The sequence below is a fragment of the Mirounga leonina genome, unplaced genomic scaffold (assembly GCF_011800145.1).
Source record: "Mirounga leonina isolate KUSES-001 unplaced genomic scaffold, KU_Mleo_1.0 Mir_129, whole genome shotgun sequence".
NCBI classification, from domain to species: Eukaryota; Metazoa; Chordata; class Mammalia; order Carnivora; family Phocidae; genus Mirounga; species Mirounga leonina.
Genome location: NW_023270323.1, coordinates 3,415,129 through 3,442,503, shown reverse-complemented (window position 1 = coordinate 3,442,503; position 27,375 = coordinate 3,415,129). Strand labels below are relative to the sequence as shown.

The following is a 27,375-nucleotide window of genomic DNA, read 5'->3' as shown; positions in this document are numbered from 1 at the left end:
CCTTCCAAGTTTTCAAGGTAAAGGTATTTTCCTAGCAAGGCTGGGGTCTAATTTGTCACACGGGGGGTAACACTGTTCTTCCGTTTTCCCTCACAAAGGCATTTTTGAGGTTGTTTTTATCAATTCAGTGTTAGCATTTATTCTGAAAGCGAACTGAAATGATGGACTTGGAAGTCCTTTTACTAAAAGTAAAATAATGACAGTGCAATTATTTGAAGGAGAATTAAGAAAAAAAATTCAAATATTCTGGAGTATTTTTCAGAAATCCTAAATAACTTTACACCATTTTAGAGAAACAAGTACTGTTACAGAATTAATTTCAAGGAAAGGAATATCTTATGTCTAAATAATTTTAGACTTCTTTCTTGGAGCTGTCTCCAATCCTTTGGTTCAGCTCGGGAACCTTACCTGATATTTCGCCAGCAATTTACTTTTCCAGAGGGAATGGGTGATATCGTGAATCGACAGGCGCAGGTTGTGGGTGCTGCCTTTAAAATGAAGAGCCTTAGGTTCTTCTAGGAGCTGTCCTCCCATCTGTCTCTCAAGCTGCAATACTTCCTACAATGACATGCCCAAAGTCAAAAGCAAATCACTGAACGTATTACTTCCGCTGGCTGGCTCTCTCATCAAATGAGCAGGTTTCCTCACGGCGCCTCCCCCACACCACAACTAACTCGTGCAGACTCTCAATTCTGCAGCCTGGAGGCCCTCCAACGTAAGCCCCTGCCGGTTTGTGTGTGACTCAATCCTCCTGACCATCAACTCCCTTTCAGCAATCTGCATCGTATGTTGTGAGGCAAATTCAGTACAGTCTGCATTTCCTGATGGACAAGTGGAAGATTTAATCAAATCCTGGAAAATAACAATCAGAACCCCGAATGGGAAGAACTCCAAATGAAAGAAAAAACAGGCAAAAATATAAACAATTAACATAAGTCGATTTTCAATGAACTTTTAGGGAAAAGGGCAAATCACTAGAAAACTAACCCACGTCTTGGACTTGGCAAAACCAGCCAACAAGTAAAGATTTGGATTGCATTTGGGGCATTTAAAAAAAAAAATTGTAGTTCCTTTACCTACAGAAATAATAACATTTTTGCTTAAAATTCTCCATTGCACAATTCCCAATTATCAAAAACTAAAAGAAAACGTCCTATGAGAGGAAAATATACTGATACAGATTAGGAAGGTCTGTCAGCACCAAATATTGAACTAAACAGTTATACTCAGATTAAATCTCGAAAAGAATACTTCATTTCTCAAGAACTGTGGCTGATCAAAAAATTTGCTATGTAACTTTACTATAAAGATGTAACATGAAGACAAATTCTAAATATACTTTTATTCCTCAGACAAGCTAATGGGAGTTAACGAAGCATTTCCAAGTACAGCTGTAATTACCCAAACAGCAAAAACCCTAAGTTATCAATGAACAAAATATGCTGAGTCTCCTTTGCTGTCAGAACCATCCCTGTGCACTTTGGTTAGCTCCTGTCCTGCTTTAAATGTTTTAGTGACACTCATGTGTAGGCAATTTGTGACCTTTCTTTCTTTCTTTCTTTTTTAAGGGTTCAGGAAAATAATGGATTTTATAAAAATATAAAAGGAAAACACAATCTTCTTTTTTGGTGACATTTCAGTTGGAAGCATGGGGTTCAATAACTCAGGCGCCCATTCAGGTCATTCCACACACATGTATTGGGCACCTACCAGAGTACCGAACGCAGATGGATCATGGCAGAGAATTGTGAGTATGGGAAGCAGACTGCCTTTTACCCAGAAATACGTCCACTGTGCATTTGTTGAATGAATTCTAACTCACGCACATGTAGCCCAGTAAGTGCAGAGCTTACCAACATTGATTAGGTGTAAATTGCTCATTTCTAGCTGCTTCTTAGTGGTTCTTAGCGTTCATCATCTTTGAGTCAGGCCACTATTCTGAACAATGCAAGCCGCTGAAAGGTCCTACAAGGTGTAGGAAATATTAGGATAATATGGAATATGGTCTCAGACATGGATTCCTCTAATTAGTGTTTAATGGAAGAAATGAGGCAGTAACGCACTGATGGAGAGACGGGCATGGTCCAGCCGCTTTGGAATATTTACACTGAGAGGATTCAACCTTGCTGGCTGACGAGTAGCTATTACTTGTGACAGGAGTCTGAGCAGTCAGCCGACCCCCAGCCAGCCAGTCGGCTACTGGAACACATATGTTGTGCCCTGGCTCTCTGTGCCTACAGCTCAGCAGGCTCTCGAGGGTCCCCAATAAGCCATACAGCTCTACCCAACCCAGAGTTGCACATGTTCCTTGTGGAACACTTCACACTCCATTCCTCGACAAGAATCTGGCCATATGGAAATGAAGATGAACAAGAAAAGTGAGGGTTAATTGCAGTTTCTTCTGCTTCAGCAGCAAGGCATAATGAGCTTATGTTGATCATATTTGGTGTCTAGTTAGCATAATAGAGAAAGCTGATGTTCCCAGTGAACCTGGCACCTGACAAATTCTAAAGCTAAAATGATGTTTGTTTATAAGCCATTAGAAGAAAAGAAACATAATTAGAAATCTTTGAGATTACAGTCATGCCAATCAATCAGTTCTAGCTTCTTTCGAGTACACCCTAATTACCTCATCAAGACGTCTAAAGAGCAATCGATAGTAATTATCTGATTACTATAGATCTTCATTATGTCCAAATTATCTCCCTGGGATGTCTAAAAGAAGATGCATTGTATTCTGGGAGGAAATTGTACCCAACAATGTATAATCCACACCCCATTCCCACAATCAACATAGATTGCCAGAGGATATGGAGAACATTATCAGTTTTCTTGGCAGGGAGGACCATTGAAAAAAACCTAAACTGCCTATTGGTCATGACCTTGAAGTCAAGAAATCTAATACCACATTTGAATGCAAAGTCTGGGTTGGAGTCAGCCCAAGAATAGGCCTCAATCCTTGGTTGCTTCAGCACTGACCTCAAAAGGCATGATTAAGAGTTCTCACTAGTGGGGATAGATGGCATTGGCTTCAGCTTTTTTTGAAAGTACCAGGTAAAATGCCATTTTATTTTATATTATTTAAAAGATTTAAAGATATATTTATTTATTTTAGAGAAAGAGAGTGGGGGTGGTGAGGGGCAGAGGGAGAGAGAATCCCAAGCAGACTCCCCGCTGAGCATGGAGCCAGATGAGGGGCTCGATCTCATAACCCCAAGACCATGACTTGTGCCAAAATCAAGAGTTGGACGCTTAACTGACTGAGCCATCCAGGTGCCACAGTAAGATGTCATTTTAAAGATAATGGAGATAGAGAACACATCTCCATATTCTTAAGCTCTCTGTTTTTCCACCAACCAGGAATAGCCGAAAGCTGCTGCATAGAGTTAGGAGGAACCTAACTTTTTTGTCCCCTTTGATTTGATATGAACCCTGGTGAAAGATAAACTGCCCATTGGGATGTACCCATTCTTACAGGAGAGGTCCCTCTCCAAACATATCTGATTGCACATGCCTATCAGTCAAAAAACTGAGCATGCATTTTATGCTTCTTTATAAATGATATACCTATATTAACACATCAGTAACTTACTGTATTACATTATAAAATACACATAAGGTTAAAAGTATGAGCTAAGATGAATAAACACAGAAGTATTATTATCTTTTTGGCCCCCAAATTCATTGGGCCTGGGGTGTGTGAGGGCCATTTTGGAGACCACTGGCTTGGGCAGATGCCCTTTCACTGCTACCTCTGGGAGAAATCAGCCCTAGAATAAATGATTCAGTAAGAAGAATCCTTACCAAACATAATTTTAATGTTCTTCCTGAGAAGTAGCAACTGATATCACACTCAGAATGTTCGACTTTAAGGAAACATAACAAAATAAAGGAGAAGACAATAACCAAAGCATAAATTAAAAATATTAAAGTGAATTAAAGATATTGTAAGCAATAAGTAAAACACCTCCTTGGAAACTACAATCATCTAAAACTACATGAGTCAGAGATGTCTGGACACATACAGCAAATCCACATACAGTTTTGCGCTTCACGTGTTCTCTTACACACCAAGTTTTTCCAACAAGTATGGACATGACTGCAAATGTATTTTTTCTTCCTTATGATTTTCTTAATAACATTTTCTTTTCTCTAGCTTACTTTATGGTAAGAATACAGTGCATAACACATATAACATATGTGTTAATCGGCTATTTATGTCATAAGGCTTATGTCATTAAGGCTTCTGGTCAACAGTAGGCTATTAGTAATTAAGTTTTTGGGAAGTCAAAAGTTATATGCAGATTTTCAACTGCCTGGGGGGGTTGGTGCCCATAACTCCCATATTGTTCAAGGGTCAACTATATGAATTTTACACCAGAAGAGAGAAGAAGCAAGACCACTTGATACACCTAGTCAGGCTTGTGTTCCATATTGTTATGTTTTTAACTGTCATAATTTCAGATATGTTATAACAGATCCCACTTAAAAAATACGCTGTAACTTATATTTCAAAAGGCTTGACTTTCTGAGTCCTTCTGCATAGAACCATTTTATGATACATATGATACACAGAAGGAAGAGGACATAAAAATAACACATGTATGAATCAATAAGGTATAGCTCTACAGTTAAATGCTTTCCTCTCCTTAATCTTCCTGAGAGCCTTCATTCAACATCAGTACAATGCACATGCCCTGCTGGGAACCGGGTCAGGCTCCGGGCCACACAGACGAGTCCCCAACTCTGCCTCCTACCACTCAGGGAGGGGAGAGCACCACGTAAACACGTGACCCCAACCCTGTGTGCTCGGCTCTAAGACAGCTTCCAGACAGCTGCTTTTGGATCACACAGTTAGGATATTGCACACACCTTAGGGCAGAATAAGAACAAAATACATTTAAGGTCAAAACACTTAGTTAGACTTCAGAAAAATTTAGTAACCTTGGAAAGAAATGCCATCATAGGAATCAGGATCATCTAGGGTCTTTGTTCTCAGAAATATAAATGTCACCTTCCTTTGCAAAGGTTGTCCTCCCTCTTGGCAGGTCTCCCCCCTCAGGGCCCTGTTTTGGTTCTGGGTGACTCTACCTGTTGCTTTGATAAACTTGCTCTACTTCTGCAAGAAGGGGTCACTCTCTGACTTCCTTTGTCACGTCTACCTTCACCCCTGCAACTTGACCTTGAAAAGACTCTCTCGGGAGTCAGTTATTGGCAGAGGTGGGAACACATGCAAGACCCCAGTCGTAAAGTCACAGGAGCAGGCCCCGGTGTGTGTGAGTCTGCTGCCAGGATCCGAGCAATCCTGTAGGATGCCTGCTTCCCCCAGCTCAGTGGCTGTCCGGAGCAGGCTCTTTGGTGGCCCTGAGTGAGCGTTCTATCGATTCAGGGGGCCTGTGAGGGATCGCTCGAAAGGCAGGGACAAGAGATTCCACAGGAGAAACAAGCTGCTTTCACAATAACCAATTAAACCAAGACATTATCCATGCCAAGCCATTAGCCTGGGCCACTTAAGAGCCACAATAAATCGTAGCTGTTTTAAAGGCCTGTGCGTACGTACAAAGGGAGCACCTCTGGCCAGTACCCAGAACTCTCCCAGGCTCTTAGCGCAGAGGATCAGCTCTCATGGAGGCGGCATAGGGCAAGGCGAGGGGGAGGAGCCTTACAGCTCCCACACTCTGGTTTTCCCAACCCCAGAATTTTTCATGCTGCATTACTGCTGAGGTTAGACTACATCTGCCTCCAGGCCCCTGGAGTGTCAGTCTCACGGCTAGTGCACGGGAGAGCCCCCAGCCAACAGAGCTGCAGGCGCCGAGATGCTCTGAGCGCAGGTTAAAGATTGCAGGAAGTCTCTGCCCAAGGGGACTTTGTGCCAGGAAGTGTGTGAGGTGCTGGGGCCCTGGCTCTGTTCTCCACACTCTGTGCTCACCCTCTTCTGCTGCAGAACCTGTCTCCTCTCTTCCCGAGGCTCCGAACCATACAGCCTCCTTGGTTGCAGACACTTGCTTTAGCTTCCAGTTCCTCAAGAAGTGATCATCCAATTTGTGGGTTACTAGCCCTTAGCCTTCTCCCCTTCCCCCGACCCCCCTCGTTTTCCTCACTGCCCTCCTAGCAATCCTTTCCTTTCCTTATTAGAAATCTTATCAGCTAGAGAAAGGAGGAAAGAAATGATTAAACTCGAATCTCATATAATGCATTAGAATTTCTTCTGGAAGAGAAGGCTGGAAGGAGGTTAAATCAAGGCTTTGTTTTATGTTGTCTGGCTTTGTTCTCTGCATTGTGTGGATGGGATTTGTCTGTGCACTCTTTATTCTTGATGGAAACAGAAAGCCCTGATTCGGCTGTATTTAGTGCTGCCAAGGAGCCTGGGGCCAGCACTGGGAACTCAAGCTTTGCGATCCAGAGGTTTTCAGCCCGGGGACAGCGGGGCAGAGAGGGACGCGTGCTCCACACTCTGTCCCCGCCGCTGGACAAGGCACTGGCGACTGAGTTGTGAAGTTCACGCCCGAGCCCCACCTTCCCCATGCTTCTATCACATGGACCAGGGGTCTCAAGGCCCCAAACCAGGTGACATTCAGCCTGCTGTGCGTGCCTCAAAAGACCAACCCTCAAGCGTCGTGCTGGCTTGGTTTAAAAGAAATCCCATCTCCATTCTGACTTTATGGAACCTGCCTTGCTCCTGCTCATTCTATAATTCCACGCTGAGACCTGCCCTTGTCACTGGGGATGAGAAACTTCTCTTTTTGCTACCGAGGCTCTCTGTTGCTCTCACAGCTGTGGGCCTGTATGTTCCCCAAACAGAGGCCACACAGAGCGGCTGTCCTTCTCTGCTGGTCCCTGCCAGCTCTTGAGCAAAGCTACTCTCCGTTCCTGCAGGCTGACTCCCCTCCTCTGGCCGCAGGGCCTGCCAGGGCCCATCCACCTGTCGGCCACCTCTCCCACCTGCTGGGGTCACCACCACTGGCTCTGCTACCTATTCTTCCTGCGCTCACACCGAGGCGCTGTGATCTGCCCCCTGAGTGTGTCTGCCGTTCTTCATCCCTCATGATAACAAGGCTGGACTCTGGAGACCATGGGCAAACATTCCCCGTCAAGTCACTTCGTTTCCAGGGCTCTGCCTGCTACTCCCACAGCTGCGGATGCTCGGATGCTCGGTCTGAGCTGCCACGTCTGGCCCACCCAGTGAGGGTGCGCTTTGTGACACCTTTAAAGCAAAATGTCAAAGGGGGGCATTCGAGGAAGTGGTGGTGTCACCTGTCCAACCTCTGGGCATACTTTTAAGGAAAAGATGATCCCTTGCATCTATGGAATTAAGAATAGGACTTTTGAGGTTGTTCTAGAACCTCTTAAGTCATCTTGTATTTCTTTTCACCCCTGAACTTGCCATTTTTTTTAAATTTCTATGTTAGTTTTTATTTTTTGCCATAAGAAATTACCATAGGCTTCATGACTTTAAACAACTCAAATTTATTACCTTACAGTTGTGTAGATCAAAAGTCTGACCCTGGTCCCACTGAGCTAAAGTCAAGGTGTTGTTAGGATTGCCTTCCTTTTTGGAGGCTCTATGGTGAGAATCTGCTTCTCTGTCTTTTCCAGCTTCCGGAGGTTGACTACATTCTTGGGCTCAGGGTCCCCTTCTTCCGTCTTCAAAGGCAGCAATGGCACATCTCTCTGGCTCTCCTCCACAGTCATGGCTCCCTGGACTATAGCTGCTAGAAGTTCTCCACTTTCAAGCACCATGTAATTAGATTAGACCCACCCAGAAAATCCAGGATAATCTCTTCATCTTTTAATCATATTTGCCAAGTCCCTTTTGCCATGTAAGGTCACATATATACAGCTTCTGAACATTGTGTACAGATATCTTTAGGGGCCTCTATATTGCCTACCACAACTTTTATTTTTTCCTCTCTTTTCTTTCTCTCTCTCAAAAAATAAATTCAACATGGCAGGTCATTTCCAAAATATATGATAGGGCCAGGGTCAAGTCTCATGAGAACGTAATAAAGATTCAGTAAAATTAGATTCACCAAAAAGATCCCTGTCCCTAAATGGCTGACCAGGTAGCCTGCCTACAAACCTGAAACTCACCTCACAATTAGATCACAATTAGATTTAGGATCTTCATTGAGCCGTTATCTTCAAAATGCCGTTCTACCTAAATGCCCATCGAGGGATTATGAACATCATCAGGTACCTGTTTTGTGCTAGGAAATTTAGTAACTTTAATCTGCTTAAATCATCTAAGGGTCCCTGGTGTAGACCAAATGACTGTTAGTCAAAGAGGTCAAGTTCAATGACCAGAACCACAGACACGAGGAGGGGCAGAACCAATCAAGTCAGCCAGCCTAACTCAAGTTTCCCCTACCACACCACACTTCCTTCCATACACTCAGAGAATGAGAAGAAGAACACATATGCAACCTTTAACACATTGTTTGGTGTTATCTAATACTTGTGTTACATGTACAAATATATTAACTTAATTGCAGAGATGAGCATCTTGAGAGTATAAAACATGGATCCAGCTAGTGTTGAGGTTGTTTGAGAGGACTGAAAGAAAAGATAAGACTAATGGGGCCAATTCAAGAGAAGGCCAGCCTTCATAAGCCCGTAAGGGGCAGGCTGGAGATGTTCTGGATTCTGCGGGGTCACAGTTGCAATGGAGGGGGTGTCAGAAGGACAGTGGGAGGCATCAGCGGCAGCATGATAAGAAAAGCTTCTCCAGGCTACCTATGCCCGTCTGCAGCTACAGCCCAGGAGACTGAGTATCGCACAACTCTCCATGAGACCTCCCACTTCCTCTCATTTTCAGCATTTCTTTCATTTTCTCTTATTTTCCACATAATATGATCTTTCACGGATTTTCTATACTCTAGACTGCAGCCTGAATTAGGGTATGTGAAAGCCGAAGAAATCCAAAGAAGACTCTTCACCATGCCAAATGACTACACGAAGAGAGCCAGCTTATGTTAATTTACATATTCAGTTCCTATCATATACACATTTGTCAGGAATTCAGTAAACATCACATGCTGCCCATAATGTATGCAGCTAACTCTTCCTTTAGGTTCTGAATCTCAGGGTTTACCATAAACCTCTTTATTACAAAAGGAAAATCTCAGAAACTGTACCCTCAGGATAGTGGGACAGAAATGCCTTATTTCCACATAGATGTATGTTTCTCCCTGAGTGTTTTTAAAACTTACCCAAATATAATCTTGTTCTCCACTAATTTCTAGTCCTTTCATATTGATTTAAGTCTTTGCAAATAATGAGAGAACACCAATATTATTATTTTAATCACCTGAAGAGGAGGGAAACAGAAAAACTGATTTTTTTTGAAAATTTTATTTATTTATTTGAGAGAGAGAGAGGGAGCGAGAGAGAGAGAGAGAGTGAGCATGAGCAGGGGAGGAGTAGAGGGAGAGGGAGAAGCAGACTCCCTGATGAGCAGGGAGCCCGATGCGGGGCTCGATCCCTGGACCCCAGGATCATGACCCGAGCCGAAGGCAGACGCTTAACTGACTGTGCCACCCAGGCGCCCCCAAAACTGTCATCTTTGACCCAACTCCATCTTTACAATAGATGGGACCTCTCTATGTGAGCCTAGAATGGCCTCTAAATGGTTTGTACAATTCTTAGCATCTTTATCTCTCTATGTGAACTCACCCTCACGTTGCTCCCGCTGCTCCTTGAAGCACTTGCATGGGAGAAAAACCCACCCAAAAGATGGATGAAAGAACGGTCTCCCAGAAGCCTTGACTTTTATTCAGGCACTCACCTCGGGCATCCTAATTCTTGGCAATGCTTCCAAACTATTAAACACAGCTTTTAAGTTTCAGGTGACCATTTTTGCCTGCAGGCTTAACAAAACTCAGGAAAGTGTCGCCAGGGCTGTTGAACTCAAAGAGCTGTGTGGGGAGATGAAAGGATGCACCAGGGTTGCTTGAAACTGACTGATGTGGAGGTTTTTTTTTTTTGCTCCCCGTCCACATGGACAGTAAGCACATATGATAAAAAGTGGGCATTAATATTCTCGGTATGTTCACTTCCAGACATTGGGCCACAGATTTTTCTAGTAGCTCTCCAGACTATGTAGTTCTGAACCTCTGAGAAAGAGTGCTCCGCTGGGCTCCCCCTTGAGAGTTTCTGCAATGCCAAAGCAGTCCCCAGTACACAGTGGTAACTGGAAGAAAATATCAGGTCTGGGGAGACCCGCTGTGGGTGCCATTTACTGCGCTGGAGATGGGAGGGGGGTAGAGGAGCTGGATTAGAGAAGGGGCTGGATTATGAAGGGGCTGCTGTATAAACAGGGATGTGCGGAGAGCAGGAGAGACCGTGAAGAAGCACCCTGTGAGATATGATGAATCGAGAAGGGTAAGTGGAAGGAGTGCGGAGAAGAAGGGGAGGCATAGGGCAGCTGCCTTGAGAATAGAAGAGACTCAAGCAGACATTTATGATTGTCAGAGCAACTCAACAACCTAGAAGTAGACCTAGAGGGCTTGTTCAGGGGCAGTCATCTTTAGCTGTGGAAATGAGAAAAACCTGCAGTAGCTCCAGCTGGCAAGAGATTTTAGAGTGGAAGTGAGTTCCCCGGAGATTTGGAGAAGGGCAGAGGAGGGTGTGTGGACCAGGACATCAGAGAAGATGGAGGGAGGTCTTCCTTAAGAACCAAGGGTGGCCTGCGTGCCTTTTGTGCATGAAAACGATGGAAAGTCAGATGTTGTGGCTGGAAATGGGGAGCTTCACAGGTGGGGATCTCGGCAGGTGGCGATGCTAATGAGGGTGAAATCCAGAGCACGTCTACACTGGCGGATGGATAATGTGGGAATGATGTGAAGGTTACCAGAATAACTTGGGGCAAAGAACTGTGATTCATGGTGAGTTTGAATCTGAGAGGAAGATAGGAATAAAATGAGTAGAAAGAAAGACCCTGAGGCAGGTACTGCTAGGCTGGGGATAGGGACTAGGGGATTTGGGGCTAAGAAACCGAAATCGATAATGAATAACAGAGCAACAGAATAAGAAGAGCAGTAGAAAAAGCCAGCCCTCCAAGTAGAACAATGCCCCAGAAGTGGTGATGAGAAGTACTGGAACTCTTCCTCTCAGCCTTGTGGTTAGTTCGAAGGGGTGGTCTTCACCGCGGGGGCTGTGAGAGAGGCTGTGTCACTTGGAAGATCCAGGCGCAGTTTATGTGAGCAGGTGAAGGGATGGTGGAGAGAATGATTCAAGGATGTAGGAAAGTTTGTCCTTAGTAGGGTTAAAGTTCCAAAAAGATCCGTGCAAGTGTTTAGGAGAACCATTCTTAATCTTAGCTGCACAACACAATAACCCAGGTTTTTCTTTTCTCAAAGAAAAACCCCAATACCCAGAGCAATTAGATCAGAACCTATGGGTTGGGAGCCTGGAGTAAGTCTTTTTTAAAGCTTCCCCAGTTGAGTCCTCTGTGCATGGGCTGGAGAACTACTGATTCAAGAAGGGCATGTGTGGGGAGCAAGTGGGCTTGCAGGAGGAAGAGGTGTTTGGAAAGGGGTTATTTATGGGCAATGGTGGTTAGAGAAGCAGGGAGATGGCAGAGACTGGTGGGCCTTGGCAGGCAGGGTGCCAAGAAGGCAGAATTCAGGTAAGAAAGAGCCTTTCTGAAAATCAGCACCAAGGTTCCAATTCAAGTGTGGGTGTTAGGCAGTGTTGCTGGGACTGAACTAATTGCCTCTTCAGTATGTTGGATAGACCGTTTACCTATAAATAGGATTTTGGTATTTTTACATTATTAAAAGGCCATGAGGTACAAGAAAGCCTTATCCATTATTCATATTTTTTTCGGTCTAAGTGCTGGATCCCCAGATGCTGAGAATTTATAAATGTCTATTTGGACAGCACTGACCGTGATTCAGAATGCTTCTGGGTTGTTTTCACTGCTTAACCCTGTTTGTCAATCTTTCTTGGTGTTGACTATTTGCATTTCTTTTCACTAATTAAAACAATTAAAATTATTTTATTGAATTATTATCTTTTTTTTTTGCATGGATTTGTGTGTTTCTGTTGGGAAGAAAGGTCAAGAATGCCTAAGTATAAGACTGTGTGAATGAATATAAAATACATGCATCAAACATTTCAAATATGATGTAGATCTTCTATAGTGCGCTTTTTACAATGATTTTTCTTGGAGTGGTTAAAAGATTTGCCTTTAATCAGATCCCACAGTTGCACTACAAATACAGTTCTCCCTATGCAGAATTTAAGCCTAGGATGATTTCCATCCTGACAGGGCCTTAGAAGCAGCATATCTGCAAGGAACATAAAAGAAATAACCATGAGCCTGACACCACAGCTGCGTGTTCCCATCATTTATTCCACATCAGAAACTCTTACAAGGTCACCCGTCAAAAATAGATCCTGTGTCTCATCCCCTCCGTGGACCCAACCTGCAACACTCTGCTTTCATGACCCAGAACAACTTTCTGGATGGAAATTCCAGAAGGAAATACTTTGATGTGTAGAAAAAAATTCTTCCCTTGGCTTCCTTGACACATTTTTTTTTCCTCCACATCTCGTCCTCTTCTGGGTGCTCATCCCTCTACAGCTCCCTTTGCTGGCTGCCCTTGCACACCCCTGCAACGGCAGGGCCCCCCCTGGTCCCCTATGTTCTGGGGTGTGGCTCTTTCAGCAATTCACACTACGAGCGGAGTCTAGGCTTCCGCCAGCTGCCCAGGCGTGAAGCCTGCTTTCTCCACTCAACTGGTGTGTGAGCAAACTACTTAATTTTTCTTTGCCCTGAACTGAACATCTGAAAAATGGGGTTAATGGTATCTTACAGGGTGGCTGTAAAGATTAAATGCGTTAATAAGCATTTAGAATCATGCCCAGCACATAGGAAGTTCTTGGTACTGCTCATTATTTTTAACATTGTTGTTTGTCTTATCCATCTGCTCTCCCTTGATAGTCTCCCTGATCACAGGGAGGACAAGTATCAATATTATATAATTGGTTCCTGAGTCTCTACTTCAGGATTTGCTCTCAGTCCAGAAAGCCACACCCATATTTCTAACTGTCCCTTGGGCATCTTTGTCCTCATGTCTAAGACATAACTCGAACTTGATATTCCAAAAGCCAAGTCACCATATCCACACCCCAAAGCTCCCTGCCCCTTAAGTGTGCCACTGTCACTTCGAGGCACACTTGATCTTTTGCTCCACCCGTTCAGTGTTGGTCACCTGGTCCCACAGGAGTTACTATGGGACCTCCCACACCTACTTCCCTTCTTCTCACTCCTCCGTCATCAGCCCAGATCTACCACGCTTTTCTTCTTGACTCTAACTTTTCACTGATGCCAGACTAATATTTCTAATGTATATTTCCAATCGTGGAATCAATGAAAGCATTGGTTTAAATCTCTCCACTGGCTCGCCAGTAACTCAAGACACTGAATATCAACTCCTCTCTCTGGCAGTTGAGGTCCATCTCAATAAAACTCCTATGTATCAGTCTGGGCTTACTGGAAATAATAGGCTTGTATGGAGTCTGTATTTACTGTTCCCTCTGTGTTTCTTCCTGCTGTTCTCTTCACCTAGATAGTTTGTACTTGTTCCCATTAAGCTGGTCAAACCTTGCCTTTCATTTGGGCCAATTTCAAATATTAGCTCCTTTTCAGATGTCCTGAAAATAATACTATGCCCCCTCCCCCGCCCCCGAACGCCCTCCCATAGAACTTTGCATTCGTCTCCTCCATTTATCAGACTCTGACTTGTCTCCCAGTCCTTGGCATACTTCTTTTATTCCTCCTTCTAGATCATAACTTCTTCAAAGGCACTTGCTATATCCTTTAAAGCTTCAAATGGGATAAGATGAGTCACAATAATAGCACCAGGAATTAAGCTCATTTATTCTGAAAGCAGCAGGCTGTTGTCAAATGCTAACCCTCTTCCTCACAGTCCTCATAAAAAGAATGGGAAAGCATATAAATGAAGTGGCACACAAGAGGAACATACAATGTGAGCAATTACGCCAATTCCTTTTATAGGAAGCACACAGCTGAGATAAACATGGAAGCACCTTATTTACCATCCACATCTCGTTGCCAAATTCTTCTACTCCTTCTAAATTTTTCATTAAAGGAAATCAAGGAAGGTAAACAAAAGTAGCCCCTGGGAGGAATCAGCACAATGGAAACCACTCACTTACCAGCATGGCCTCAGAGAAATGTCTAATTTTCTTAAAAACATCTTTTGGGGCCAGACACTTAGGTTCGCGCACTTGGGCACACAAACACACACCCACCTTCTCTGGCTGTGTGTCGCCACGCCACAGCCTGGCTTCGGTGTGACAGTAAAGAAGGAGGTTCGTTTGGAGAGGAGCGACTTACCTTCAGGGCGTCCTGGGTGTCGTCCAGACAGTAGACTCGAACACTGTACTCGAGAGAGGAGCAGCAAAGTGGCCCGAAGATGGCCAGCTTCAGGCGCTTCGCGGCAGCTTTGGTGGTGGACTGCCCGACCAGGGCGTAGGTGCTGAGGTTCTCTGTGAGGAGGTGGCAAGCCTCTGCATCCAGCTGAATGTAGCAAGGGGTGGTGAAGTTCTCCTCCCCAACCACCACCACATCCTGAAGGACAGGAAGGAAGGGGCCATGGTTGAGCCACTGCGGGTCCCCCTGGCTGCCATGATGGGTGGCCAGGCAGACAGAGCAGCACCTCTTCTGCTAAGTGTGATCATCCTTTTCTCTGTATTTTTTTTTCCTTTCTCAGGCTTTGTTATACCCTATTTCCATTCTTAATCATTCTCTCCCTTCCCCTTGCCTTCATACTGCTAATATTTTTTATTTAGGTGTCCCCTATTTAGCATTTTTTCCATCTGCGAGTCTACATTACTAGAATTGACATAAAATTCCAGAAGAAATTCATGAGTTATCCTCTTAATTTCAGTGTACCTGAGTTTATTTCCCATTTCTGAGAATTTAATGTTTTAATCTCTAAGTGTCTGATTAAATCTAAAAAGTACTGTTTTCTTTCTTTCTTTTTTTAAGATTTTATTTATTTATTTGACAGAGAGAGAGTGAGCACAAGTAGGGGGAGGTGCAGAGGGAGAGGGAGAAGCAGGCTCCCCAGGGGGAGCCTGACTCGGGGCTCGACCCCAGGACCCCGGGATCACGACCTGAGCCAAAGGCTGACACTTAATGACTGAGCCACCCAGGCACCTCCCAAAAAGTACTGTTTTATTTCAATGTCATTATAGAGTAGTAAGTTTTTCCCTAAAAATCTAGGGGTTTGAAAAGGTTTAGAGAAATTAAGGAACTATGCAATACCATTCTACTGTGTTTTTCCAAAGTCACCTGTCAATTACTTTTCAAAGCAATACACTGCTTTTTCTCAATAATCTGGGCTGCCAGACCCTAGGGTAAGTACAATATAGCAAACTCGATGCTTTTCTCTGGTTAAACAGCCTATCCTTTTAGCTTTTGAAAATATTTAGCAAGAAATAAAAATAAATGGAAGTGCTGACTATTGTTAAAATAGTTACGAACTCAACTAAGTTTTGATTTATTCAAATGACTCAGGCCACAGAAGAAAATCATCTGAAAGCCCAAGTGTAGGACCCATAAACCAAGGGTCAAAATTCCACGTGCGTCCCAAGGCAGCCAGGTAATAGGTATCAGGTAGGGCAGAAGACAATAGGAAGTGGGGGAGACTGGGGTAAAGCAGAGCACAAGCCTGTCTAAAGAGCTCTGTCTCCACTGGGCTCAGCCCATCACAGCTATGCAGACATGCAGGCCCAGTAAGAAAACCACCTTGACTTTTTCAAGAGAAGCTGGAAGTTCACATTTTTATGTGAAAATTTCCAGCTTGTAATTAATTCAAATTTAAAAGAAAACTCCACATGGGAGAAGTAAAGTACATGTGTGGGCCTGATTCCACCTCCACACTAGGCTACTTTCTCTCCACAGAGGTAGGAACTACATCTGCTTTGATTCCTACCGTAGCTCAGTGGGCCTGGCTCATGGGGAGCAAACGGCTATTTGTCAAAAAAAAAAAAAAAAAAAAAAAAAAGAATGAATGTGTCATCATAAATTGAGTCTCTGGGGCTGAACAAAGTGGTTGTTTATTAACTAGGCCTTGCAACATCATCTGACGGGTAGTAGGAGGGGGGTTAAATGCCATCCACGAAATCATTTCTTCAACTGTGCCTGTCCTCAAAGATGAAGCTCAAACTGCACTGGCAAAGAGAGAAAGAAACTCAGTACCTTCAGGTTTATTTTAGCCCCAAAGGACACCTGGAAAGAAGTGCCTTTTTTTTTTTTCCTCCAGCAGAGTGAGGGCAAGGCTCAAATATCCCATGAAGCCTGTCACAGAAAGCTTCCAGTAAGACATGGTTGAGAATAAAGATGCACCATGTCCCTGCCATGGGTGGAAGAGCATACTCTTAAGCATTGCCCTCTTCTACTCTTCCTGTCTCTTTATTTCATTTTATTATTTTTGTTACTGTTATTATTACTGAAGTCTAGAAATAGACAGGTATTAGGGTATTAAGCAGAGTCTTACGCAAACAATTTAGAATCACTTGAGATTAAGACTTTGGGATGTTTTCGAGATAAATCATTTCAAACTTAAATGGACTGGAAGTTAGAGCTTGTTAAGTCTGTTCATAACCCAACATAAAGCATACCCTTAGACTTGAGTCCTGGACTTTCAGTCCTCTGGCAAGGAGTGATCCCCTCATGTGGCCAAGAGAACATGTCCTTAGGGAGAAAATTACAGTAATCCCAGGGATGCCTTTCTAATTGTAATACTGCTTTTTTCCCTATAATATTAAAGGTTTGAAACTTCATGTACATTTTTTTCTAAAAATGTCTTTCCTAAAAGAAAAATACCACAAGCAATCACAAAGTATATAATACATAGGTTGGATGCTTTGTAACGATCCAAAAAAATACAAGGGTAGCTTTCAAAACTATTAGACATTTTTTGATAAACATATTCCTGAAATATGTCTTCTTGAGAATATTCTAAAATGTAATGTTTAATTTGGCTATTTCCCGCTTAAACAACAGATACTGTCTTTTCAAGAGGTGACGATGCAAACACACAAGATGGTTTTCTAGTTACTAGGTATAAAATCTTCATGGTAAATCTAACAAATTCTTTTGCTCATAACTTCAGGTGCTAATTGAAGAGTTCTGATGTAAAGAACAGGATCTGTTTAAGGCACTGTCCTTAAGAAGTTATGATGGCAACAGCCACAGAGAGCCAAGACACCACAGGTGTTCTTCATCCTAGTGGAGCTTAGGAGATGCACCCTTTCTGTTTTCCCAAGTTCAGCTCAGAAGAACTGTATTCCCTGTATGTGTCTACAATGTCTACCATTTTCTGACCCAGGAGCAATGTTTCTCTAACTACAAATTTAAAAAATATATAGATGTTTCCCAACCCAAGACATAGTATGTATGTTCTGACAGGGACTTGTGTAAGACTCTCAAGTGTACTTTCCCTAGGAGTTAGCTAATGCTTGACCATCATTTTCATTGTGCCTACCCATCAGGAGATAAAGCATTCAGGAACTAGGCTCTCTCCCTCCCTCCGTTCTTCTCATACACTCTCTCCCTCTTTCTCTCTCTCCTTTTGAGTGTAAGCTAAAATTCCATTCATGTTCTGCTTTCAAAATAAAAGCCTTCTTTCCCATAATTACTCCAGTTTGTCTGCATGAATTGCTCTTATGTTCCATCTTTAACCCAATGGAAGCTCACCTCCCACTGTCCCTGTGCTGTCTGGTTCTTGAGTTGTATCTTCCAGTCCTCGGTGTTGGGGTCTGCGCAGTGATGCATAGTGAGGATGACGGGGCGGGTCAGCAGGGCTCCTGGAGGCCCACAGCTCACCACAGGGGTCAAGAGTGTCTGGCTGTCTTCCATGGCTGGCCTAGGAGAAGAGCAGAGACTGGCATCAGTGACATTTCCATAGCATCCACTTACTATGTACTCATTGAGATTTTTAGATGTGAAGTTGTACAAATTGTTTCTTCTTGGGAGTTTTAGTTTTTTAGTTTTTTCGGTTGGGGGAGGAGAGGCAGAATTAAATGGGAAGACATGTCCTTTATACCAAGACTTTATTTAATCTTCAAGACTGGAGATACTTATGATAACAGTGAATCAGCCAGTATCTCTTTGATCCCCTTCCCCCAGACACAGGTCTGCCTTTGGTAATGTCCTCTGAATTCATGTACTGATACTTTTAGGATGGAACAAGAAGGAACAGAGTCCTTAGGAGGTACATAACCATCTTTTCTGATAATACTTGCCATTGCTCTTACAGGGTTTTATATACTTTTATTTTTTTAAGACCTAACTTGAGAAATACTTCAAAAAAAAAATCACTTCAGAGTAAGGACACCCTAGAGCTACACTTCCAAATGACTTTCAGGAACAATTCAGGCTAGTAGAGCAGATTCCTTCTTTCAAATATGACCAGACAGAATATAGAACTGTATTCTATAGTTCTAGAATTTAAAATGAAATCTACTTGTATATTTCCTACTCAGAGAATCTGGGTGGAAGAACTTCAAAGATCTAAATCAAAGATCTAAATTCTTTATCTCCACATGTTTTCTTAATTGTCTTAAGACCTTTCCCTAACATGACTGTAATCAACAAACAAATGGAAAAATTAACCCAAGGTATCAGTTGATATGTGAGCAACAGTCCCAAATTATTGAACGGATTGCCCAAAGTCTTAAAACTGACAAGTGCTAGCACTGGGACTAAAGCCAATGCCTTCTCAACAACAATACTCAACACTACTCTGTCAGAACAGTGTGGCTAAGAAATCATGAACTCAGAGTTCCAGAGGAAGCAGGGCCTCTGGGGTCAACAGCACCACCTTCTAACCGAAGTAGGAAACCTTCTACAATATGCTGACATCTGGACAGTGCTTTGGACACATCCAAAATTGTACTCCACTACTATTGAGGGTCACCTCATCTATTATCAATTCAAATTTACAAAACGTTCTTAGGATAAACACAATCTGCCTTCCCGACACTTCTCTTCACATATCTTTGGCCTGCTTTCTCTCTACTTTGGCATCAGAGCCTTTCAAATATCCAGAGATTGTTATGATGCCTCTAAAACGTCTTATTTCAGACAAAATATCCTCAATTTTTCAACCTCAACTAGAAAAGCATGGTTTACAGATATCTCCCTATATTTCTATCTTCACTTTTATATAGATGTCTGTTAGTATTCCAATGTCTTCTCTAAAGTGAGGCATCTGGAAATGAATATTCGACTTAAGTAGGCAGCAGAGGGGGACTACTATTTTCCTTGGTTTGGAATATGTAGTTATATCAATGCCTCACCAAATTGTTGCCTTATATTATTCTCAGTCAAGTAATTATTTATAAGTATTATTGCAGGCTTGAGTTACAAAGGAAGATGGAGATAATATGGTTAAGCATCTCCTTTATAAAATGAGGCAATGAAGCTCCAAGAAGGTCAAGTAATTTGTTAAAGCTAACCACTCTGTGTATTCCTAACATGAAAGGCTCTTAGGCTAGCTCTCTATAGTTTTGTGGTTGCAGTGATGGCTTTTGAACCTATGTACAGAAATTTATATTTAGCCATTTAATTTCACCTTAATAGTTTCAGAGCAAATTTCAAGTCACCTATTTCTTAATGCTGTCTTTCCTCCAAATATCGGCCAACTCTTCCAGTCTTTTAGCCTCCATAAATCTTATATGCCTGCCATTTATGTTCTCATTCCTATCATTGATAACACTGTAGTACAAGAATAGGGCAAAGACCTTTACAAAGATACTACTTGAAACCCCTCTCCGGTCTGACACCTATAATCTGAATTTGTTGGTTTAGCCAAATATAAACTAATCAAAATATACACTGTCCAATTCACATCTTTCCATTTCATTCACTTGGATATTATAATGGACATATCAAATTCCTTTATAATTGTGATGGCCACTTGGAAAGGATTTTCCTCTAAGTTTTTTTCTTTATGTATAGTTAATATATTAAATACTAAATAATCTAGAAGTTAGCTTATATCTATAGCTTACTCTAATTTAACACTCAGGGAATGATGGCAGCTGTTTTATTTATGTTTATATATACATTGTTGGAAGATAATTCTCCATGGGTCTTTCATGTTTCTGCATGTCTTTTCAAGACAACTGTATAGCAATCACCTTGGAAGATAAAGATACTGCTTATCTTTGGAGCAAATGGCAAGCATGTCTACTTCCCATTATAAAAAACTCAGGTTCTCCAAGCTCAGAGGTCCTTCCTGGAATGCAACCACTGAGTGTGTAGATATCATCTGATCCTCTCTGCATCTCCCTTTTGGAAATGGGGTTTTGGGAATTGGCACAAAAATGATAAAACTCTTGATAGTGCTATTGCTGTGAGTAACAAACTGTCCTTTGTCTCTGACCCGGGAGTCTTGTGTCATCTATCAGCATCCACAAAACTGTGGCGGCTATGGTAAGGTCAAATCTTAGAGAGTCATTAGCTCTTGACAATCATTATCCTTTTGACATATTTGACATATTTTCTCCTTAATAAACTTGGGTTATCACTGCTTCTTCTCATTCTAAAATTTCACAAGGATCTCACCAACCTAGGGCTTTTCTTTCTTCTTATTTAGAAAATAAAAATAATTTTTATCTCCTTTTAGTCTTTACCCTCTTTCCATCTTCAATGAATAAGGACACAGTTTTATTAAATCTAAAGTTATCAAAGTACTTGGAAATATACTTTTTGGAATAATAAGATTATTGGCAGCTTGAGGAGTCTTTACCACCCCCTTTATCGCTTAGTTTTGATTTCCTCTTAACCCAGTCTTTCTTCCTTCCTTCCATTCTGAAATTCATTCTCTTAGTACATGGGTGAAGTTCTGGTTTCATTGTGGTGTAGTTGATATTATACTATCTGTCCTAAGCAGTAGCCTTATTCTTGCTAATTCTACTTTTCCTACCATGGCGGAAAAAAAAAAAAAAATAGCAGTGACTACATTTTTGTGAGCACTACTCTTACCTTTTAGCTACAAGTGTACCTTGAGAAGTGAGCATTAAACTTTTAAGGAAGGAGATTTAAGTGGGATCCATTTCAAGTGGTCCTTGCAATATAGTTGGAGATTGGAAACATCTGTCTCTCAGTCTGCTGTTAGCAGCCGGTGCTTGAGGCAGAAAGAGGAGGGGTTCTTCTCATCACTGAGTTGGAACAGAAGGGAGAAGCCTCCCTGCTGGGCTGGGGAGCTGTCAGACCTGTACTCTCCAAGCACACCCCTGGCATGCAATATTGATGGGCACCATTCTTGGAGGAGGGATAGCAAGGGAAGGAAGGGGCAGTAGGTGTCAAAAGAATTTATTAACCCAGTGAGGTGCAAGAATGTAATGAATAGGGAAGTGGTGAAGTGGAATTCATAATGGGAAATGAAAAACAAAGAAGAAATAATGATAAGAATCTTTTTGTTTTCAAGATGAAAGAAGTAGTGTTGAAACTGGAAACATTTCCAAGCATATATGGAAGGAGTGACTTAAGGAAGATTAAGATTTAACTATGTGAAACCAAAGGTCAGAGCGTTTAAATCCACATTTCCTTTCTTTACATGAAGAGAAGATATTAAAATACACAGAACAAAACTAGTGGAAAATAAATATAAATAAGCCTGACTTATGTTTTTGCAGAGAGCTCCACTCCTGTATGTCTTATGTGTTACCTGAGATATTTCAGCTAACATTCTCTAAATATTAACTGCAGATGACATGGAAATGAACACAAAGCAAAAATCAGCTGCAGAAGCAGCTCTTAAGTCAAAAGTCAGTAATGAATTAAAGTTTTCAAGGCCTTTCAAAGTCCAGAGAGGAGAATGTGGTAAATGCTGGATGGATTCTGAAGCCTCTGGGACAAAGCCCCTCAGAGAGGAGTTTGAGTTTCCTGTCAGAGTGCTTTTCTCATCCTTTGCTTGCTGTTATCAGTGAGGAGAACTTCTCCTACACAGAAGGGCATACATTACAAAACTTTCATAAAAGCAACTGCATTCGCTGCTTACGGCACACCTGGAAGGGAATTAGGGTAAGTATTTGTATCACTTCTTTTTCCAGAAGAGGAAACTGAAATCTAGAGATATTAACACACTCGCCTACGTACTCAAAACTAGTAACAGGCAAAGCTAGATTTCAAGCACAAGTGATCTGGTTTCTTTCATACAGTGGTGTCTGTGGGGTTGCTTATCTGATTTAGGGCCTTGAGACTTTTTTTTTCTTTTTTTGGTGTATTTGCTAGAGCAAGCTCAAAATTACTTCTTGAAGAGAATCTATCTCCATCCACCTCTTTGTGGAGACAAGATGCCTTCTATTAACGTGCATGTCTTTTGTCAGGTCCCTTAGGATGACAATCCCACCCGAGGCTCCGCTGCCTTTTGAAGCACGTGGCTTCACATATAACTGGCAACTTGAAACATTTGCACTCTGGGTATCTGACAGGGAATATCTAACTCAATTGCTATCAAAAGCTCAATTGAGCAAAAAAAAAAAAAAAAAAAAAATTTATGGAAGCCACTCTGAAGGGCATGCCACCATTTCCCTAGACAAGCCAGAATCTATCCCTGGGTGAAGCCAGAACAGCTAAGTATTATGCTCTGCCTGATCCGATGAATTGTTGTGGAACTATTTTGCTGAATTTCTGCCTGGGCCTTATACCGTCTACTTACATGGCGGGACACTAACAGAAGGGAAGGAGCCCTGTGAAGACTCATTGCTATTTTTATTTTAAGGATGTTGTTCATTGTATTAACAAAAAAATGTTTTCTTTATGTGGAACAAAAGGAGAAATAATTGAACTTCTTTTGGGCATATTTGTCCTCATGGACACGTGGATTTTGCAACTTACCACGTTCCCCTCTTGAAAACTTTGGAACAGTAAATTCATGATCTGTTACCAGGAAATACACTGGGAATCACATGAGATGTTTTATACTTTAACTGCTCACCTGACTTTGTTATCTTTTCAAATCTTATTTTTTTTCTCATTTTCTTTTTTTTCATCGACTTATTTATAATTTTTTTCCTCCCATTGTAAAGACTGTATTTTCATAAATCACCTTGAACCATTTCTTTATAAGTAGGATTGCGGTATATGAACACTGTGGAGAACAGTGAGAGAATAAGATTTAAATATACTTGGACTCCACTCTCTTCCCCCATACCTGCAGCTTTTATATAGCTGTACGTTGGAATAAGGACTTGAGCCCTAAAAAGGGGAATATCATTGAGTTTCACTGAGAAATAATAATGTCAACTACTATTTTACCAAGTTCCAAAAACATGTTAAATAAATGAAAACTTTCTGCTATACGATTACTTACATAGCAGAATTTTGGCCTGCTATCCTAACATACTATTTTATTATTTATACTCAGTACCTATAGTACTGAGGATAGTTTACATTGTCTCATCACTAACTCACACCTTCTTAACTGGGATTTCATTCTTTGAAAAAATCCCAAAGGCCACCAATGTCCGGCAGTTGACAAATCCAGTGATTGCTTGCATTAGTCTTTCTTTACATTTTAATTTTAATAATACCTGTGCCAACCACTTGACCATCTTGAAACTCTCTTTGTTTTTGTTTTTTTTTCCCATTATACTTATAGTCATTCATTCTTTCATTCAAAAATATTCATTGAGGAACTGCTCGGTATTCAGCACCATGTCAGATGCAAACTCTGTAGTTATCTGCCTGATCCTTAAAGTGTTCTACTTAGCTTGGCTTATTGCACCCAAACCTGAAATAGGAATGTTTCCCAAAGCTCTCTCCCCTGTTCTCTTCTTAACTCACACCTTCTTAACTGGGATTTCATTCTTTGAAAAAATCCTAAAGGCCACCAATGTCCGGCACACACTGCCCACATCTAAATCAGAATTTGTCCTGCTTCCTGGAACCAGTTGCGCTCACAATTTTCCCAGTGCCCAAAGCTCGGTTCCTACATATTCATATTGTGTTTTGACACTCTTCTGCAACACTTCTAACTGGTGGTGAAATTTTTTTTTTTTTTTCTGAAATATATTTCACTTTCCATCCTCCAGACTCAGGCCTGGCTTCTTCCCCTCCCCCCTCACACCTAGTTTATCGCCACAGCTCACCCAGGCAGCCAGCCTCCAAGGAGTCTTCCTGTTCCCTCCACCAACTCGTCCAGCCTACCTTCTTCACCAGTTCAATCTTTAAAATGCACTGCTAGGGCGCCTGGGTGGCTCAGTTGGTTAAGCGACTGCCTTCAGCTCAGGTCATGATCCTGGAGTCCCGGGATCGAGTCCCGCATCGGGCTCCCTGCTCGGCAGGGAGCCTGCTTCTCCCTCTGACCCTCCCCCCTCTCGTGTGCTCTCTGTCTCTCTCATTCTCTCTGTCTCAAATAAATAAATAAAAAAAATCTTAAAAAAAAAAATGCACTGGGGCACCTGGGTGGCTCAGTCGTTAAGCGTCTGCCTTCAGCTCAGGTCATGATCCCAGGGTCCTGGGATCGAGCCCCACATCAGGCTCCCTACTCTGCAGGAAGCCTACTTCTCACTCTCCCACTCCCCCTGCTTGTGTTCCCTCTCTCGCTGTCTCTCTCTCTCTGTCAAATAAAATCTAAAAAAAAAAAAAAAAAAATGCACTGCTATTCTCGTATCACTTGGCTGCTCACAGACCTTTTATGGCGCCCCACAGTTTACCAAAAAAGTTCTATTTACCTTTATATTTGGAATGTCTAAGTTGATTTCCTGGCCTTTTGAGAAAACTGCTAAGCGAGGACAGAATACAGAGGAAGGGAAAATTAACATTGGTATTTTGAATTCAGATTATTTTTCAAAAAGAAATTACAAAGAGCAAAATTTCAGTCTGAGTCAGACTCATTCCTTTTTTTTTTTTTTAAAAACTGCTACTGAAAACAAGGCAAAAAGGTCCACGTTAGTGCCATGAATCATGGAAATTGTATCCACGGGGAAACAGAGGCTTGGCGGCCCCTCCCGAGATCTGTAAAGCGGGAGAGGTAGAAATCATGAGCATGGCCCTGCAGCTTTGCCCCCTTGTCAGAGAAAGCTTGTCCCATCTCTGCAGCTCATTTAGGCTGCTCATTTGCCATTCGGGACTCTCTCTTAGAGCACATTCAGTAATGATAAGGCCCCCCTGTCACATCCACTGTGCCACATGTAATTAAGTTCACGCCTCCCTTTAGACAGTTCACATCAGCAGATGACCAGCTGGATACCAGCCAGCTGGAAAAACACCCAGTTTTGGACGCAATAAAGGGAATTGGAGAGGAAGAAAATGGAGGAAAATGATCAAAATTGTCCTACAAGTGACTTGAAGCAACATTCAATATCTTCTGCTGTCCTCCCAATGTCTTCTCTTAGAAGTTCTGTCTCAGATCATGTGAGGAGAGAAAGGGTGCTCAGTGAGCAGTAGAAAGAAACTGGGTTCAAGAATACACTAGAGTAAGAAGCAGAGGCTCGGTGTGCCGTGGTGCTGTCTACAAAGGAGGGACGGATGGCCTATGAGACAGCAGAAGAGGTTCGCGGTGAGATCACCTGGCTGTGAATTCTGCCTTCCCTCAGCTGTTAGCTGTGAAAACTCGGCTATGTGACTTGTTTTCCCCACAGCACTAGTTTTTTGATCTTTAAATTGGAACTCATCATAACTCACAGAGTTGCAGTGAGGAATAAATGAAATTAAAAGTAGGGTGAATAAATGGAACTATGCCTTCTGTTACGAAGATATCCTAAAACACATTTTTGTCATTGTGTTTTTACAAGAAAAATGCATCTAGTTCACAACAGAAAATAAGCGAAGGGAGGAATTTCTCATTATTTGCCACAGGTATCTTCTTGTGTGTGTGCCTTGATTTATGGTCTCTTGTGCGTATTTTCTTTTGAGATCTTGGGGGTTTTTCTAGCTTCATTTTTATAAACAGAACTTCTCTGATGTGCACCGAGTTCAATAGAGTAACTCCCTCTGCACCTAACTTCAGGTGGCGGGGATGGTGAGAAGTGATTTATAGTTTCCTTTTCTTTAGAGTCAAAGGCAGAGGAACCTCAAAGCAGAAGTGTCTAGCTTTATCAGTGTTTTGTTTTCTCTTTCTTTCATCTAAAATGCACAAGTATTCCGGCCAGGGTGCTGGCTAGGCCATGGAAAGGAAAACCATACAAGGCGCACGAATGCACACACCCTTCAGCCTCAGCATGCCCCTGCGGCAGCCCTTTAAGGCTTGATGGTGGTGGTCAGACGGACAAGAAGAGACACAAATACCTCATTGCTTCTCAGCATAAAGCACAAGCCAATCCTCATTTCTGTTTCAACAAAATGTCTGTGTTGGCAAAGGCCTTGAATGGTGGATGTACTTGGTGCCAACCTTGACTTTTGACAGGAGGAAGAAGACAGAAAGTATATACAGGGATCTGAGAGTTTGCTGCTCTTCATTTCTCCTGCCGCAAGAGAAGGGCACGCTGAGGGCCTGTGAATGTTACTTTGCATTGAGAATGAAAAAAATGAATATTTGATGTGAGTAAATACGAGCCTTTTAGTAATTTTCTGTTGCTCAAATTTAAGGCATGAATAATACTCAAGGAACTTTGTCATTAGAATGGCTAGTGTTTGTCTAGGTGAAAGTACACCACCTGAGGAAAAAAATGTTCTGGGTCCTACAGATTACAAATACCAATATCTCGGGGTGCCTGGGTGGCTCAGTTGGTTAAGCGACTGCCTTCGGCTCAGGTCATGATCCTGGAGTCCCGGGATCAAGTCCCGCATCGGGCTCCCTGCTCGGCAGGGAGTCTGCTTCTCCCTCTGACCCTCCTCCCTCTCATGCTCTCTGTCTCTCATTCTCTCCGTCTCAAATAAATAAATAAAACCTTTAAAAAAAACAAAAAAACAAATACCAATATCTCCTCCTGAGAGCATGATAAAAGAGCTTCTTGGCCTTTGAAGAACAAGACTAAAAATGGATGTTTTTCTGAGGATGAGAGAGGGAAGACAGAAGGTATAATGCATTATAATGATAACCTAGTTCGACATTTGTCACTCAGGCTTTGTATGTGGAGCTCAGGGCTGAAGAGCCAGTGCCTCTCCCCTTGGGAAAAACAATGATAATTACATGTAAGGATCTTCATTTCAACGACGTCTTTCATTTTAAGATCTCAGCGTACTTCAGAAGCATTAATCAGTCAGGCATTTAAAGCACTATTTAATACACGCGTTTTATGTGGGAACTAACCAAGAGAGACCATTTGTGAGATTTGTTAGAGGCCAGACTGAAAATTGAATTTAGGACTTCTAAACTCCTCTTGTTATTTTTACTTAAAATTACCTCATCTTTATGATTACGACACATTCACAACAAAGCCTCA

The 27,375-nt window shown here is 42.2% G+C and overlaps 1 protein-coding gene across 1 annotated transcript in view; it reads right to left on the bottom strand.

The window, feature by feature from the left end:
- Positions 1–27,375, bottom strand: part of UNC5C (unc-5 netrin receptor C) — a 344,363-nt gene that overhangs the window by 9,738 nt on the left and 307,250 nt on the right. The window contains exons 12-14 of the mRNA XM_035004478.1: positions 17,735–17,903; positions 14,366–14,599; positions 409–558 (exon numbers count right to left, since the gene is read on the bottom strand). Coding sequence (XP_034860369.1) covers positions 409–558; positions 14,366–14,599; positions 17,735–17,903 — 553 coding nt within the window. The remainder of the gene's footprint in view (positions 1–408; positions 559–14,365; positions 14,600–17,734; positions 17,904–27,375) is intronic.